General features: G+C 45.4%; 2 protein-coding genes across 4 annotated transcripts in view; one reads left to right on the top strand and one right to left on the bottom strand.

The window, feature by feature from the left end:
• Positions 1–14,330, bottom strand: part of LOC139263059 (protein INSYN2B-like) — a 113,003-nt gene extending 98,673 nt beyond the window's left edge. Inside the window, exon 1 of the mRNA XM_070878577.1 lies at positions 13,102–14,330. Within this exon, the coding sequence (XP_070734678.1) occupies positions 13,102–14,330 (1,229 nt within the window). The remainder of the gene's footprint in view (positions 1–13,101) is intronic.
• The window catches only part of LOC139263058 (dedicator of cytokinesis protein 2-like), a 770,661-nt gene that overhangs the window by 446,337 nt on the left and 307,779 nt on the right, over positions 1–16,545 (top strand). The gene's annotated exons all lie outside the window — the stretch shown is intronic.

The following is a 16,545-nucleotide window of genomic DNA, read 5'->3' as shown; positions in this document are numbered from 1 at the left end:
ATAAGAACTGGCAAGAATAACCAAAGAAGGCAAAGGACAGTTGACCTTTAATGGGGCCATCTTGTACTTGAGAGTGAGGAGCCTGGTTAGTAAATATTTAAAGTTGGTTCTAACAGAGGAAGATGAAATTGGAACTGTAGGAATCTCAGATAAATTTGAAGGAGCTATTAATGGAAACAAATAGTCAAAAAGGACACTGAGCTAAAAAATTTAATGGATGTAAAACTAGGCCTGGCTGGTATTGACCCAGATCAGTCAAGTAGGTAAAGGAGGATCTTGCTGAGATACGTACCATAATTATACTAAAGGACTGGGGGGAGGGGAATCGCAAATGTTATATCCCTGATCAAAAACAGGGGGGAAAGAAACAGCAAGGAACTAGAGGCGGCCTCTGTTCGTCTTACGCGTAAACTTCGAGCGGAAGATTTTCAACCTGCCACTTGGGCATTCAACAGTAGTCGCGGATCAGCTGCTAGATTTACACTTATCCCAATTTTAAATTGTTGGAGATGAAAAGCGGCCTGTTTCTATAATCGGTGGTTGACCCGCAAGGTCAGTTTCATCCCTTGGCGGGAAGTTTAAAATCTACCGGCCTGAGTGTGGAATACAGGATGATATTAGTGAATGGGACGGGCTAGTCGGGGGCAGCAGGTGGGGCCACTCAGCATGGAATTATAAAGGGCAGGTCACATTTGACTAATTTATATGAGCTTTTTGAGAATATCAGAGAGTGTGTAGATAAAGGGGACCGTTTTGGGTGTTGTGCAGGTGGATTTTTCAGAAGGTGTTTGATAAATGCCAGGAAAGAAATGAACACCCCACCCCCCCCTTGCTTTTAACATAACCTGCCCAGTGGAAATGGATCAGCCTTTGGTTGGAGGCCCCTTGACTTCAGTGGAGTGGAAGATCGGGCTGGGTGCAAAACGAGGTATCTGACCCAAACCTGACCCCTTCCCACCGGACTTCTCAGGTTAAAATCAGGGTTTGTATTACAAAAATGACTGGACAGGGTATTACTTGAATTTAAAATTCTCATCCTTGTCCCTATCTCTGTAACCTCCGCCAGCTCTACAGTCCTCCAGGATCTCTGCGTTCCTTCGATTGTGGCCTCTTGCTCATTTCCGATTTTAATCGCTCCACCATCGGTGGCTGTGCCTCCAGCTGCCTCGGGCCTAAGCTCTGAAATTCCCTCCATTAAACCTCTCCACGTCTCTACCTCGCGCTCATCCTTTATGGCGCTACTTAAAATCTACTCCTTTGATTAAGCTTTAGGTCATCTGCTTAATATCGATTTTCATGGCTAGATGTCAAATTGTGAAGCTCTTTGGGATGGTTTACTACATTATCAAGCGCAGGCAGCGGAAAGAACATGCGGCAAACCAGTTCCACCCACCCCTTCCCTCAACGACTATCTGTCCCACCTGTGACAGAGTTTGTGGCTCTCGTATTGGTCTGTTCAGCCACCAAAGAACTCACTTCAGGAGTGGAAGCAAGTCTTCCTCGATTCCGAGGGACCGCCTATGATGATGATGATGATGATGATGATGATGATAAATGTGAGTTGTTGTAAGCCATTGTTGTATCTGTGCAACTCTAAGATCATGATGGCGAGTGGGGGGCAGGGGGGGGGAGCGCACTGTATGTTTTTCAGATTTAGGTAGTTATGTGCGCTGGAATCTCTTGAGTTTTCCATTGATAGAAATGACATGAACATGAGCACAAGGGAAAAGTGGATAAACATTTGATGCAAATATCCAGGGCCATGGGGCGAGAGCAAGCATTAGTATTAGATTCCTTCAGTAAAGGGCTGGCACAGGCATGAGCACAGAGCTTGGAGACAGATCTAGGTGAACGCAATCAGACTGGATCACAAGTAGAGTGGACCAATTTGGTGAGAGCAGGAATTCGGTGGAGAGGAGGAAGGCACTTGAGACGTCTAACTAAAAAGGAAGAGTGGAGTCACAGAACCCAAGAACTTTGAGTTAATAGGATCGAGAGCGGACCTATGGGAGAGCAAGAGGAGTGGCTGGAGATAAAGGTAGGCCTGAGGGCCCGTAGTATCAGGGAGCGGATTGTTTGTTTTTTACGTCTTGAGTTTATTTCTGTTAAGTTAGTTATTAGTCTATTAAATAGGGGCATGACAAGGCACCTCAGTCCTGTGGAATGCATATCTTGTGCCATGTAGGAACTCCAGGATGTTTCCTGTGTCCTGGACAACCACGTGTGCAGGAGATGTCGTCAGCTGGAGGAGCTCGAGCTCTGGGTTTTGGAGCTTGAGCAGCAGCTGGTGTCACTGTGGTGCATCCGTGAGGCTGAGAGCTACGTTTAGCACGTTTCAAGAGGTGGTCACCCCGCAGCCTAAAAGTGTAATGGCAGAGAGGGAATGGGTGACTATCAGACAGACAACGAGGACCAGACAGGTGGTGCAGGAGTCCCCTGACTGTATCTCACTCCACGGAATACTGCCAGGTCCAAGGCACCAAGAGTGGCTCAGCTGTACCCGGGGGGCGGGGGGTGGGGGGTGGAGAAAGATCGGGAAAACAATGGTGATAGGGTTTTGATAGTATGGGGAACAGACAGGTGTTTCTGTGGTAGCAGATGTGATTCCAGGATAGTATGTTGCCTCCCTGGTGCCAGGGTCAAGGATTTCACTGAGCGGCTGCAGGACATTCTGAGGGGAGGAGGGTGAACAGCCAAAGATCATGGTCCATATCGCTATTAACGACATAGTTAGAAAAAGAAATGAGGTCCTGCAGGCAGATTTCAGGGAGCTCGGAAAGAGATTAAAAAGCAGGACCTCAAAAGTAGTAATTACTCCTGGTGCAACAAGCTCGTGAGTATAGAAATTGGAGGATAAAGTAGATGAATGCATGGCTGGAGAGATGGTGCAAGAGGGAGGGCTTTACATTTCTGGGACATTGGTATTGGTTCAGGGGAGGTGGGACCTGCACTGGCTGAACAGGTTGCACCTCAAAAGAGCCGGGACCCATATCCTCGCAGTGTAGTGGGGGTTTCTAGTGCTATTGGGGAGAGTTTAACCTAATTGGGCAGGGGGATGGGCACCAGGATGTTGCATTCGAAAGGAGAAACAAGTTGCACAAAGGATTGGGAGAGACAGATAACACGAGAGTAGAAATTAGTACGGTATTAGTTGTGGTCAGACTAAGAGAGAATACAAGAAGGACTGAGATAGGTTTACTGTGTATGTGTGTGATTGCATAAAGCATGCTAAATAGGGTTGGTTAGCTGCAGGCACAAATAGCCACAGAGGAATATGATGTTGTTGTGATAATGGAGACCTGGCTCAAAAAAGGGATAGATTGGATACTAAATATTCCCGGATATAAGGTGTTCAGAAAAGTTAGGGAAGGAAAAAAAGAAGGTGGCAGTTTTGAATAAGGAGAATATTACTGTGCTGAAGAGAGAGGATTCCTGGAGCGGTCAAGGACAGCATCTATTTCATTAGAAGTAAAAAAAATAGAGGTGCCAGTACACTACTAGGTGTATTCTATAGACCACCAAGTAGTGGGAAGGATATAGAGGAGCAAATTTGTAGGGAAATTATAGAGAGGTACAAGAACTATAGAGTAGTGATAATGGGGGACTTCAACTATCCTAATATAGATTGGGTTACTATTAGTGTAAAGGGCAGCGAGGGGGAAGAATTTCGAAGTGTGTTTACAAGAACTTTCTTGATGAGTACGTTTCTGCCCCAACGTCAAATGAGGCATTGCTGGATCTGGTTCTCAGGAATGAGGTGGGTCAAGTGGAGCAAGTGTCAGTCGGAGAACATTTAGGGAACAGTGATCATAGGTTTTAGATTAGCTATGGAAAAGGACAGGGAGCAATCTAGAGTAAAAATACTTAATTGAAGGAAGGCCAGTTTCAGTGGGTTGAGAATGGATCTGGCCCGGGTAAATTGGAATCAAAGATTGGCAGGCAAAACTGTGAATGGACAATGGGATGACTTTAAAGAGGAGATGGTACATTTGAGGTACATTCCCAAGAGGGGGAAAGGTAGGGCAACCAAAGTCAGAGCTCCCTGGATGACGAAAGAGATAGGAGTAGAAAAGGGAGCGTATGACAGATGTCAGGTTGAGAATACAAATGAGAACCAGACTGAATATAGAAAGTTCAGAGGGGAAGTGAAAAAGGAAATAAGAAGGGCAGAGAGAGAGTAAGAGAATAGATTGGCAGCTAACATAAAAGGGAATCCAAAAGTCTTCTATAGGCATACAAATAGTAAACGGGTAGTAAAAGGATGCATGGGGCCAATTAGGGACTAAAAAAGAGACCTATGCCTGAAGGCAGAGTGCATAGCTGAGGTACTGAATGAGGACTTTGCATCTGTCTTTACCAAGGAAGAAGATATGCTAAAGTCATAGTCAAAGGAGATGCTGGATGGGATAAAAATTAATAAAGAGCAAGTACTAGAAAGGTTGCCTGTGCTTAAAGTAGATAAGTCACCAGGACCAGAAGGGATGCATCCAAGGATGCTAAATGAAGGAAATTGCAGAGGTATGGGACATAATCTTCCAATCCTCCTTGGATATAGGGCTGGTGCCGAGGACTGGAGAATTACAAATGTTACACCCTTGTTTAAAAAAGGGTAGAAGAATAAATGCAGCAACTACAGAATTGGGGAAGCTTTTAGAAACAATAAGGACAAAATTAACAGTCACTTGGACAAGTGTGGATTAATTACGGAAAGCCAGCATGGATTTGTTAAAGGCAAATCATGTTTAACTAACTTGATTGAGTTTTTTGATGAGGTAACAGAGAGGGTTGATGAGGGCAATGCGGTTGATGTGGTGTACATGAACTTCCAAAAGGCGTTTGATAAAGTGCCACATAATCGGCTTGCCAGCAAAGTTGAAGCCCATGGAATAAAAGGGACAGTGGCAGCATGGATACGAAATTGGCTAAGTGACAGGAAACAGAGCGTAGTGGTGAACAGTTGTTTTTCAGAGGAAGGAACACAAGAGGTATTCCCTAGGGGTTGGTACTAGGACCACTGTTTTTCTTGGTACATATCAATGACTTGGACTTTGGTATTCGGGCACAATTTCAAAATTTGCAGATGACACAAAACTTGGAAATATAGTAAACAGTGATGAAGATCGTGATAGACTTCAAGAGGACATGGACAGGCTGATGGAATGGGCGGACATGTGGCAGATGAAATTTAATGCACAAAACTGCAAAGTGATACAGTGTGTTAGAAAGAACAAGGAGAGACAAAATAAACTAAAGGATACAATTCAAAAAGGCGTGTATGAACAGAGAGACCTGAGGCTATATGTAAACAAATGTTAGCAAAGATATATTCCAGTGAGAAAGAAAGACTCTAAGAGAAGGATGAACCATCCATGGCTAACTAAGGAAGTAAAGGATGGTATCAAATTGAAAACAAAAACATACAATGTTGCAAAGAATAGTGGAAGCCCAGAGGATTGGGAAATTTTTAGAAACCAGCAAAGGATGACTAAAAAAATGATAAAGAGAGAGAAGAAAATTTATGAACGTAAACTCGCAAGAAATATAAAAACCGACAGTAAGAGCTTCTACAGGTATATAAAAAGGAAGAGAGTAGCTAAAGTAAATATTGGTCCCTTTTGAGCATGAGACTGGGGAATTAATAATGGGAAAACAGGGAAATGGCAAAGAATTTGAACAAATATTTTGCATCGATCTTCACAGCAAAAGACACTAAAAGCATCCCAATAATTGATAATCAAGGAGCTATTGAGAGGGGACAATTAAAACAATCATTATCACTAGAGAAAAAGTACTAGGCAAACTAATGGGACTAAAGGTGGACAAGTCCCCTGGACCTGATGGCCTGCATCCTAGGGTCTTAAAAGAAGTGGCTGCAGAGTTAGTGGATGCATTGGTTGTATTCTACCAACATTCCCTGGATTCTGGGGAGGTCCCAGCCGATTGGAAATGTAACACCCCTATTTAAGAAAGGAGGGAGACAGAAAGCAGGAAACTATAGAACAGTTAGCCTAATATCTGCCATTGGGAAAATGCTGCAGTCCATTATTAAGGAAGTAGTAGCAGGACATTTAGAAAATTATAATGCAGTCAAGCAGAGTCAGCATTGTTTTATGAAAAGGAAATCATGTTTGACAAATTTGCTAGAGTTCTTTGAAGATATAATAAGCAGGATGGATAAAGGAGAACCAATAGATGTTGTGTATTTGGATTTCCAGAAGACATTTGATAAGGTGCCACATAAAAGGTTATTGCACAAGATAAGAGCTCACAGGGTTGGGTGTAATATATTAGCATGGATAGAGGATTGGCTAACTGACAGAAAACAGAGAGTCAGGATAAATGGGTCATTTTCCAGTTGGCAAACTGTAACTAGTGGGGTGCCACATAGATCAGTGCTGGGGCCTCAACTATTTACAATTTATATGAATGACTTGGATGAAGGGACCGAGTGTAATGTAGCCACATTTGCTGATGATACAAAGATAGGTGGGAAAGCAGGTTGTGCGGAGGACGCAAAGAATCTGCAAAGGGATATAGACAGGCTAAGTGAGTGGGCAAAGATTTGGCAGATGGAGTATAATGTGGGAAAATTTGAGGTTATCCACTTTGGTAGGAAAAAGAAAAAAGAAAATTATTATTTAAATGGGGAGCGATTACAAAATGCTGCCATACAGAGGAATTTGTTGGTCCTTGTACATGAAACACAAAAGTTAGCATGCAGGTGCCTAGCAAGTAATTAGGAAGGCAAATGGAATGTTGGCCTTTATTGCAAGGGGGATGGAGTACAAAAGCAGGGAAGTCCTGCTACAACTGTACAGGGCATTGGTGAGACCACACCTAGCGTACTGCAGACAGTTTTGGTCTCCTTATTTAAGGAGGGTTTTACTTTCATTGGAGGCAGTTCAGAGAAGGTTCACGAGATTGATTCCTGAGATGAAGAAAGGTTGAGCAGGTTGGGCCTATACTCATTGAACTTTAGAAAAATGAGAGGTGATCTTATTGAAACCTATAAGATTCTGAGGGGGCTTGACAGTGTAGAAGCAAAGAGGATGTTTCCCCTCGTGGGGGAATCTAGAAGTTGGAGGCATAGTTTCAGAATAAGAGGGTGCCCTTTAAAACGGAAATGAGGAGGAATTTCTTCTCGCAGAGGGTCTTGAATCTTTGGAATTCTCTATCCCAGAGAGCTGTGGAGGCTGGGTCATTGAATATATTTAAGGTGGAGATCGAAAGATTTTTGAACGATAAGGGAGTCAAGGGTTATGGGGAGTGAGCAGGGAAGTAGAGTTGAGACCAAGATCAGCCATGATCTTATTGAATGGCGGAGCAGGCTCAAGGAGCCAAATGGCCTACTCCTGTTCCTATTTCTTATGTTCTTATGTTCAAATCATTGAAGGTGGCAGGGCAGGTTGAGAAAGCAGTTAAAAAAGCATATGGAATCCTGGGCTTTATAAATAGAGGCATAGAGTACAAAAAGCAAGGAAGTTATGATGAACCTTTATAAAACACTAGTCCGACCTCAGCTGGACTATTGTGTCCAATTCTGGGCACCGCACTTTAGGAAGGATGAGAAGGCCTTAGAGAGAGTGCAGGTAAGATTTACAAGAATGGTTCCAGGGATGAGGGATTTCAGTTATGTGGATAGACTGGAGAAGCGGGGGTTGTTCTTCTTAGAGCAGAGAATGTTGAGAAGAGATTGATAGAGGTGTTCAAAATCATGAGGGGTCTAGACAGAGTAGATAGAGAGAAGCTGTTCCCATTGGTGGAAGGGTCGAGAAACAGAGGACACAGGCTTAAGGTGACTGGCAGAAGAACCAAAGGCGACTTGAGGAAAAACTTTTTAAAGTGCCGATTGGTTAGGATCTGCAATGCCCTGCCTGAGAGGGTGGTGGAGGCAGAGTCAATCATGGCTTTCAAAAGGGAATTGGATAAGTACCTGAAGGAAAAAAATTGCAAGGCTACGGAGAAAGGGCGGGGGAGTGGGACTAGCTGAAGTGCTGTTGCAGAGAGTCGACATGCTGTAACCATTCTATGGCCCCGATATTGGTGGCCTTACCGCCCACTGCCGCCTGCTGCAGCTGAGTTTTGCTGCCAGTTTCCACTTGGGCTGGAGCGGCTGGGAGAGGAGTACCGGCGGGAACCGCCCGCTGGCAGCTGATGGCGGCCAAGTGACTTCCTGCCCGCCGAGCTGCCATATTGGTGCAGGTGGGAGATGACAGCAGTATGCACCAGCAGGGGGAAGGACCACTGCATGGATGCTATTCTAACCCCAATGGTAAGTACGAAGAACGGAAAAAACGGTTCGTGAACATTACAGCGACTTATCTGGATGGGGTCCCCTCAAGATATTCTGGTGGGGTTTTTTTTTGTAAAGGTTTTTATTTTCAGCTCTTCCACCCTCCCTGGGCCCGACTCCATCCCTGGCGGCACTTGGGCGGCAAGCCCATTTGCCACCAAGATTGAGAGCACCCACCCACTGCCGCCCAGATTGATAGCGTAAGCCATTGTTTTGCCGTCAGGCAGTACTGCCACCTCTTTCAGAGGAATCTTCCTGGCAACGTACCGCCCGGTATCTCAGCGGCCATCGGCGGTCTTTTGGGCAGCACTTGGGTGGGCCTTGGCCTTCATCAATTTCGGGCCCAAATTTCTATGGGTTGAATGGGCTTCTGTGCCATTTGGTTTTTGACTTTTACTTTTCTCAACCTTGGCGCTGCCCTATACTACGGGCCGAGCTGTTATCTCTGCCAGGCCCGTCAGAATAGTTCACCAGCATAAAATACACCAGTTGGGTTGTATCCCTCAGAAAATTTGCATGAAAGTACATTGGGTGAGAGCAAAATCTGGAGCAATAATTTTCCCTCCTTCAATGTAAATCAGTCTGCTAACAACTACTGTAAGGCTTAGACTTGAAGCATTTCTATCTTGAATGATGTAGTGAAGATTGGGAGTGGTTGGGAACCCCTATGAGTCACATGGGGTGAAGTAATCTTCAACTACACCTCCCAGCGAATGTTCCCGTCAATTTTATTTTTGGGTTCGGAGCCCCTTTAAGGAGCTGCGCAGCCCATTCAAAATCAAATTCCATTGAAAAGCCGGCTGCACGGGAGGTCCAGAGGGCTGCACGACCATACAGCTTAAAGGGAACATTGCTCCCAACCCCATTGACCTCTACTACCGAGAAGGACAAGAGCAGCAATGGTATTGGAACGCCATCACTTCAAAGACGCACACCATCCGGTCTTGGACATATATCCCCAAATCTTCATCATCACTGAGTCACGGTTCTGGAAGTCCCTACCTAACAGCACTATGGGAGTACCTTCACCAGCTGCACTGCAGCGGTTTACGAAGGCTCACTAATAATTAGTGATGGGCAATAAATTCAGCCCTGCCAGGGTTGCACACATCACTAGAACACATTTTTTTTAAATGTAGGAACAATAGAATAGGCACAGTCCTGATGGGAAAACTAATTGACTTGCAGACATAAAAGGTCTAATTTGCATAATTGCTGTGTAATTATTGCATTGCACCCTATGATTTCCAGCATTGTGTCTTTATGCAAATTATCAGGTTTTGTCAAATGCTTTTCTTTAGACACCATGGGCTAGATCTTGATTTTATAAAATGGACAATAACGAGCTGGCAGCCTGTTCAACATCTCTCCTGATTGTTGAAGTCAAAATTGAAATTAAAGAGATATAAAACGTTCTGCTGACTCTCTATTACCTGTTTTACACCATTACACAAAGTCAAGCTCTAACCCATTTTTCCCAATGTTATATGATATTCCCTTATCAACAAATGGGCTTTACTGCTAGAAGGCCTCGCTAGTACGTTGCAACCAACTGCCACCATAACGTACGTGAGAGCTGAAAAGACGGATTCATCTGCCAGTTTTGAATGCTCCCTCTCCCTCCCAGTCAGGAGCTCTGGCCTCCTGGTTGCATAAGCAATTCCCTGAGGCTGGTGTTATAGCATATAGTCCAGTGTTCCCCGGAACTCAAAGTGACACTGCACATCCACAGGATGTAACGTATAACTCCCTGGACATTGGCAAAGGCCTCAGACTGCTAGATGGCAGGAATGGTATTGGCTGCAGTCAGTGTGCCTGGACTGTACAAATGAGGAAATGTTGTTCACTGTGTCTGGCTTACACATGGACCTTACACATAACCAAAGCCATTATAGAATTAATTTTTGTCACCTCATTTTCTGTTTACCAATCTGGCCTCCATATTATAGAAAGGATATAGAGGCATTGGAAAAGGTGCAAGAAAGATTTGCAAGGCTGATACCAGAACTGAGAGGTTCTCTCTATCAGGAAAGTCTGAACAGGTTGGGGCTGTTTTCTCAGAAAAAGGCTAAGTGGTGATCTGATAGAAGTCTATAAAATTATGAAGGGGTTTGATGAGGTAGATATACATAGAGAAGGTGCTTGTGGGGGAATTCAAAACTAAGGGACATAAATGTAAGATAGTCACTAATAAATCGAATAAGGAATTCAGGAGAAACATCTTTAAACAGAATGGTTAGAATGTAAAACTCACTAGTACATGGAGTAGTTGAGGCGAATAGCATAGATACATTTAAGGGCCAGCTAGGTAAGTACATGAGGGAGAAATGAGTAGAAGGATATGTTGACAGGGTGGTAGGAAGTAAGGAGGGAGGAGGCTCGTGTAGAGTATAAACGCCAGCAGAGACCAGTTGAGCCAAATGGCCTGTTTCTATGCTGTACATTCTATGTCATTCTATCTATATATGTGGTGGATTTTTGGCTCCTCCGCTCCGTTTTTCACCCCGGATCGGCAGCAATGGCAGCGGTGAGGTGTTCTGGCAGGCGCTCAGCCTCCAGCGGCCCGCAATGATGCTCGGGTCCAGTTTTATGGCGGCGTGGAGCAGCACCGCCCGGGAGAACTGCGCCCGGTGTGCAACGCCCCTGGTTGCGACACGGGTACGAGTTTTGACTCTTGCCCGACCCGTACGCCCCGCAGTGAGCACCTAGGACATCGACAGCGGTGAGGTAAGCACTTGACTCCTAAGGCAAGTGTGGTTATTTTTCCTTTTAACTTTTTTTGCGATTTGTGTTGTGGTGGAGTGGGGAATGTTTTTGTGGCTATTTTTTTGAGGGAGTTTCCCAAGCTAACACCCTGAGAGAGGTGTACAACGCCTTCCTTCATGCTGCGCCCCCTGCCTCAGGGCCCAGCTGCCCCATGTTACACACTGAGACATAAACTGTTCCCGGGTGCAAACTTTACCACCCGCCACCATTACCGCCCCAAAAATATCAAAGCCGAAAATCCAGCCCATGTATCTGATTTATACCTGATGTAGCTAATTCAAAACAGTCTGGGCCATTTCTTGACTCTAATTGACGTCGTTTAAGCTTTAAGGGTAAATACCTTTCGAACCCCTTGCTAGTTCCAGCCAGGTGTTATAATGCCTTTGTTCAAGAGTCTGGGGTGGGAACCCTATTTCAACTCCATTACCAACATCCCTCCTGTCTAACCACTCAGTGATTCACTTTATCTGAAGGGGGCTGCAATGCAAAGGGTGGAAGTGATGTTTCAGTTGTACAGAGCCTTGGTCAGACCACATCTTGAGTACTGTGTTCAGTTCTGGACACCACACCGCAGAAAGGACATATTGGCCTTGGAGAGAGTGCAGTGCAGATTCACCAGAATGTTACCGGAGCTTGGATAGTTAAATTATGGGTTAAACTTAGCTTGTATTCCCTTGTGTATAGAAGATTAAGGGATGATCTGACCAAGGTATTTAAATGTTAACAGGATTCGATAGAGTTGATACAGGACTCCTCTGGTGGGGAAATCAAGAACAAAAGGAAATAATCTTAAAATGAGAACTGGGCCATTCAAGGTGAAATCAGGAAGCACTTTTTCACGCAAAGAGTAGTAGAAATCTTTCCTCCAAAAGGATGTGGATGCTGGAGGCTGAATTTGCACCCCCTCCTTAAGGTCGATTACCACCTCTAAGATAATGGGGCAGTAAGGCCTTTCCGACCAGGGGCAGGCAGATGGGCCGACCCATCAGAAATTTCCCCCTGGGTTGGGAGCGGCGGAAACAGGCCCCACCCTGCGACCCCTTTCTGCCCCGCGAGGGAAATTGCCCTGCGGGAGTGGAGGGCCGCCGCTCGGTGTCCCCGACAGCTTTTCCCAGTGGGAAGCTGCTAGTGGCTGGGCGGCGCGTCCGCCCTTAAACTGGAGGGCGCTCCGCCACGGCCGCCATTTTATTTCAATTGTCGGCTGACTCTGAAGTCGGACCGACAATGGTGGCCACGGGCTCGTCCGTGCCGTCAACAGGCAGCCCAACAGCCCCTCTTGGGTGCTGGACTGCTGGCCAGGCCAAAGCCCTCCCTGGTGGCCCAGTGGCTGCAGTGCTCGTAGCGGCCCTCCCCTTTAACTGAAGAGATGGGACATTGCTATGCGTCAGCACGACGCTGATGACACCGCCCACCTTCCACCCTGCTCCCAACCCACTTACGCCCCGCAGCCACCCGAAACATCAGCGTAACAAAATCACACAGGAAAAGAGGGCAAAATCCCTCTATTCCCAACTCAAGGATTGGGGCGGAGAATCATCATGTAATTAGAATTATCTGTCCTGTTTGGGGCGGTGGGCAATTTCACCCCCTGCGGGTCAATTGGAGCATTCAAGAGCGAGATCGGTAGATTTTTTGTTCGGTAAGGGTAGTGAGGGATATGGAGCCAAGAAATGTAATTGGAGTTGAGGTACAGATCAGCCATGATCTAATTTTATGGCAGAACATACTCCATAAGAACAGAAAATGCTGGAAATACTCAGCAGGTCAGGCAGCATCTGTGGAGAGAGAAAGAGAGTTAACGTTTCAGGTCATTGACCTTTCATCAGAACTCCTCCTGTTCTTATGTTCTTCTCTCTCATCCAGGGTGGTCTGGCTCAGCCAAGCCACTGCCCACATCAATTGTGGCAGAGGTTCGAACTTCCAGATTGAGGGGATCAATTTGTCTGAATTCTACTGATCCACTAAATGTCAAAATTCTTTGGCAAATAAGAGTGTGACACTAATGCTACAATGAACTAAAAATGTAATAAAAGCCATCATACCCTTCATTGAGTGCTTTGGTTTTCTCCATATCCTGAATTACATTCAAAAGGACTTTAATCTTGTGTTCGTTTGACTGTAAGGTATCCTCTATGAACTGCATTCTGCCTTGTAGATCACACAGGTCCCCCTGTGTTAGATGGATTTGATTAATTTCCTTAATCCTTTTGCTAGTTTGAGATTTTATTCCCATGTTACACGTAGCTGTATGATTAAGTATGGTTTTTGAAGAGCTTTCAGTGCACGAGAGGCCTGCCTTGATACCACTTAGTGGGCACGACGGCAATTTTGAAACATCCATGCCTCTTAGATCGCCATTCCCTACGCAGTCAGAAAGAAGCTCTGAATACTCTGGCGAAACGTCCTCCTTGCAGTGACGTGTCGCTCTGCTCTGTTGCAGTGCAGTGGACTGCCGTGTAGATGCCAGCTCAGCTTTGTGCAGACTGGAACAGTTCGGGTGTGCACGATTCCTGCACTGGATATTTTCAGGCGGGGAGACACCAACTTTGGAACGGGGGTGGCCAGGGTCTGATGGGTTGCCCGAGGCCATTGAGTTCTCAGAATTGTGTGCCCCTGTGGACATATTTGGGCAGTTCCATGAAGCTGCTACTTCCTGCAGTGAGCCCTGTAGTTTCGGATCAGATGCTTGCGACAAGTGTTTCCTCTTGACTATGCTGTAGATGCTCAATTGAGGAGATGTCCTTGTTGGTCTTTTAGTTCCTTTCTCTTGGACTTGGCCCGATTCTGTCTGTTTAGTGTGTGTTGCAGTGTCAGTGATTTCCAAAGCCAGGCCATTTCCTGTGAGAGTAACCCCGGTGACTTTCACTGAATCCATTGACACCGTCCCCTTGGCTGATCTCGTGACGTTCTTCAGTTTCCCTTTGAACTTTGGGAGGTGCTTCCTCAGACTCGGCGATGTCTGAATAGCGATGCTTTTGAGGACCCCTTGCGGCTTCGAAATTGCCAACGAACAGTTGGCCAGTCCTCGAGGCCGGGAGGTTTGTGCTTTCCCCTTAAGTGCGGGTTTCCCTTCAGTCTTGTCTCTCATGTTGGACGTGCATTCCTCTTTGAAGTGCACCTGCTGAACTTTGCTCTTGCGTTGGACCTGCTTGGCAAAATCAGCAGGACCTTGACCTTCTTCCTTGAGCGCAAGGGAGCGTGCCTTTGGGTTCTGCAGTGGAGCACTGTTACATCTCGAAGGCTGCAGATAATTGCTTTCCTTACGACCCATCGCAGTGCTCAGCGAAAAGAGGAAAAGTCGTGACCAAGCATGTAGCAAAAAATGATGAATTGCAGGTGGAAATATCTCCCCTGCCAAACCTGCTAAAATAACGTAACTCAGACTGAATTAGACCGCAAGGTCAATTGGTAACTTCTGGCCGCCTTGTAACGGTTGTTCATTATGCTCATTAAACTGAAGGAACGATAACTGCAGGAATGCAGACCCTTTCTTTATCAACACCATTAGTTCTACTCATGCTGAAGTCAAGCAAAATGGCAGATGGGAAGAGGGGCGAAAGAAAAATATTTTGTCAAAAGTTGAAAGTTCATACCAGAAAGACCTTAGCATCTGGGAGTCACTTAATACTGTACAAACTGTGCTTTGTGGCTTTGCAGTTGCTCTCGGCCCCCATTGTAAAATGACACACAAGCTATTTTGAGGGCTATCACCATGTAGTCACATACCTACAGAGGGAAAATATGATAGCCAAAGGAATTTGATACAGTCAATCTCAAATGAAAGTGTTTTCAAGTTTCTGGGAACGGTTGGTCAGCGCAATGCAGGATGCCACAACAGCTCGTGTGATAACTATCTCGGGTGGACCCCCTTTCCTGTGGTGATACCTTCGTGCTGGCCTCCCTGAGAGCAGCTTCCATCACAGAGAATCCTTTCCTCTTCCGTGAGCAAAACTCAATCAGTTCCAAGTCAGGGGGACAGAAATCACTGCTGTTCGATTAAATGGAAGCTTGGTTGTCAAGTGACATTTATTGGAATATATCCCATTGATTTCCGCTGTATGCCAGGTGGAGTTTGCAGAGGCAGTCTTCAGCGACTCTGAAATTTGGATGTAGGCCCTAAAAAGCCTATCAGGAGACTTGATAACACATTGTACAGCTGGCTGTGGAAAATCACACTTATTTCTGGAAAAAGAATATAAAAAGAAAATGATTTAATATTTTCCTCAGGCCAAACCTTTCTACTCAGAAAAATAAAGAACGTGATTTTTAAACCCAAAGCTCCTTCTATGTTGGTAGATCTGTGATCTACTTCGACTCCTCATTTTACATGGAAACACAGTCAAGTACAGGAAACAAGTAGGTTATCTGGCAAAATTCCCCCCAAAATGAATCCCTCTCAATTGCCAGTCCCTTGACTATCCATAGTATTCTCCCTCAAATGTTCCCATACACTGCATCCCACTGCTTCACTGGGCTGTCCATTCAACACCCTCTGTGTAAACCTAGTAAATTTAAGCTGCCTCCGGATCGTCCCTCTTCCAAGCTGAGGCCTGTGATCCCTGATTCTCAAGTCTGTGTCGATCAGAGCTCTTTATATCCATTCCCTTAAGGACCTTAAATAGATTTTATTGTTGGTAATGGGTTAACCTTGGTGATGATATAAGTATTTAGCCATGCTCCCCCCCACCCCCCCCACCCCAACCTAACGGCTCGGTGGCTAAAAGCTTTGTTTTACTGTTCACAAGCTTCTAGGTTTCATTCCTGACGTATGCTGAATTAGTCAGTCTCAGCCGGGACACTACAATCAGCTCGAGATTCTCAGAGGTGCCAATCGGCCAGGGTTTCTTGCCTCTTGTCACTGGACAGCGACCCCTGCTGGAAAATGCGTGTGTGTGGACACTGGATTGGGATGGGATCGTGCTCGGCTGCGATGCCACCCAAGGTCCAATAGTTGCCCAACACTCACTCTCTCAGGCAGTCCATGAAGAGTGACATTTAGAAGTGATACTTAAAGAGAAGAATGGTGCTGGCTTGGAGTGAACACCGAAGGTCCAAGATGACAGGAGAGGAAAGCAAAAATAGTAAACAATAAATGCCCTTTAAAAACTAAAACAGGTAACATTGAATTCTCACACACCACCTACTTTTATTTAATCACTAAGTTTAAATGGGGTGTAAAGAAAGAACTTGCATGAATGTAGAACCTTTCATGACCTCAGGACATCCCAAAATGCTTTACAGTCAATTAAGTACTTTTGTAGTGTTGTCACTGTTGTAATGTAGGGAAATTATTGACTCTATTCTGAGCTCTAAGAACCAGACAACCCTGTGCTGTATTACATAGATTACGAGAGTGGCAGTACTCAAGGGTTGCCAACCCTCCAGGATTGTCCTGGAGGAAAAAGAAGAAGAAGGGCTTGCATTTATATAGCGCCTTTCACAACCACCGGACATCTCAAAGCACTTTGCAGCCAATGAAGTACTTT

Source organism: Pristiophorus japonicus, chromosome 4 (assembly GCF_044704955.1).
Source record: "Pristiophorus japonicus isolate sPriJap1 chromosome 4, sPriJap1.hap1, whole genome shotgun sequence".
Classification (NCBI taxonomy): Eukaryota; Metazoa; Chordata; class Chondrichthyes; family Pristiophoridae; genus Pristiophorus; species Pristiophorus japonicus.
Note: the sequence above shows the minus strand (reverse complement) of the source record. Positions and strands in the feature narration are given on the sequence as shown.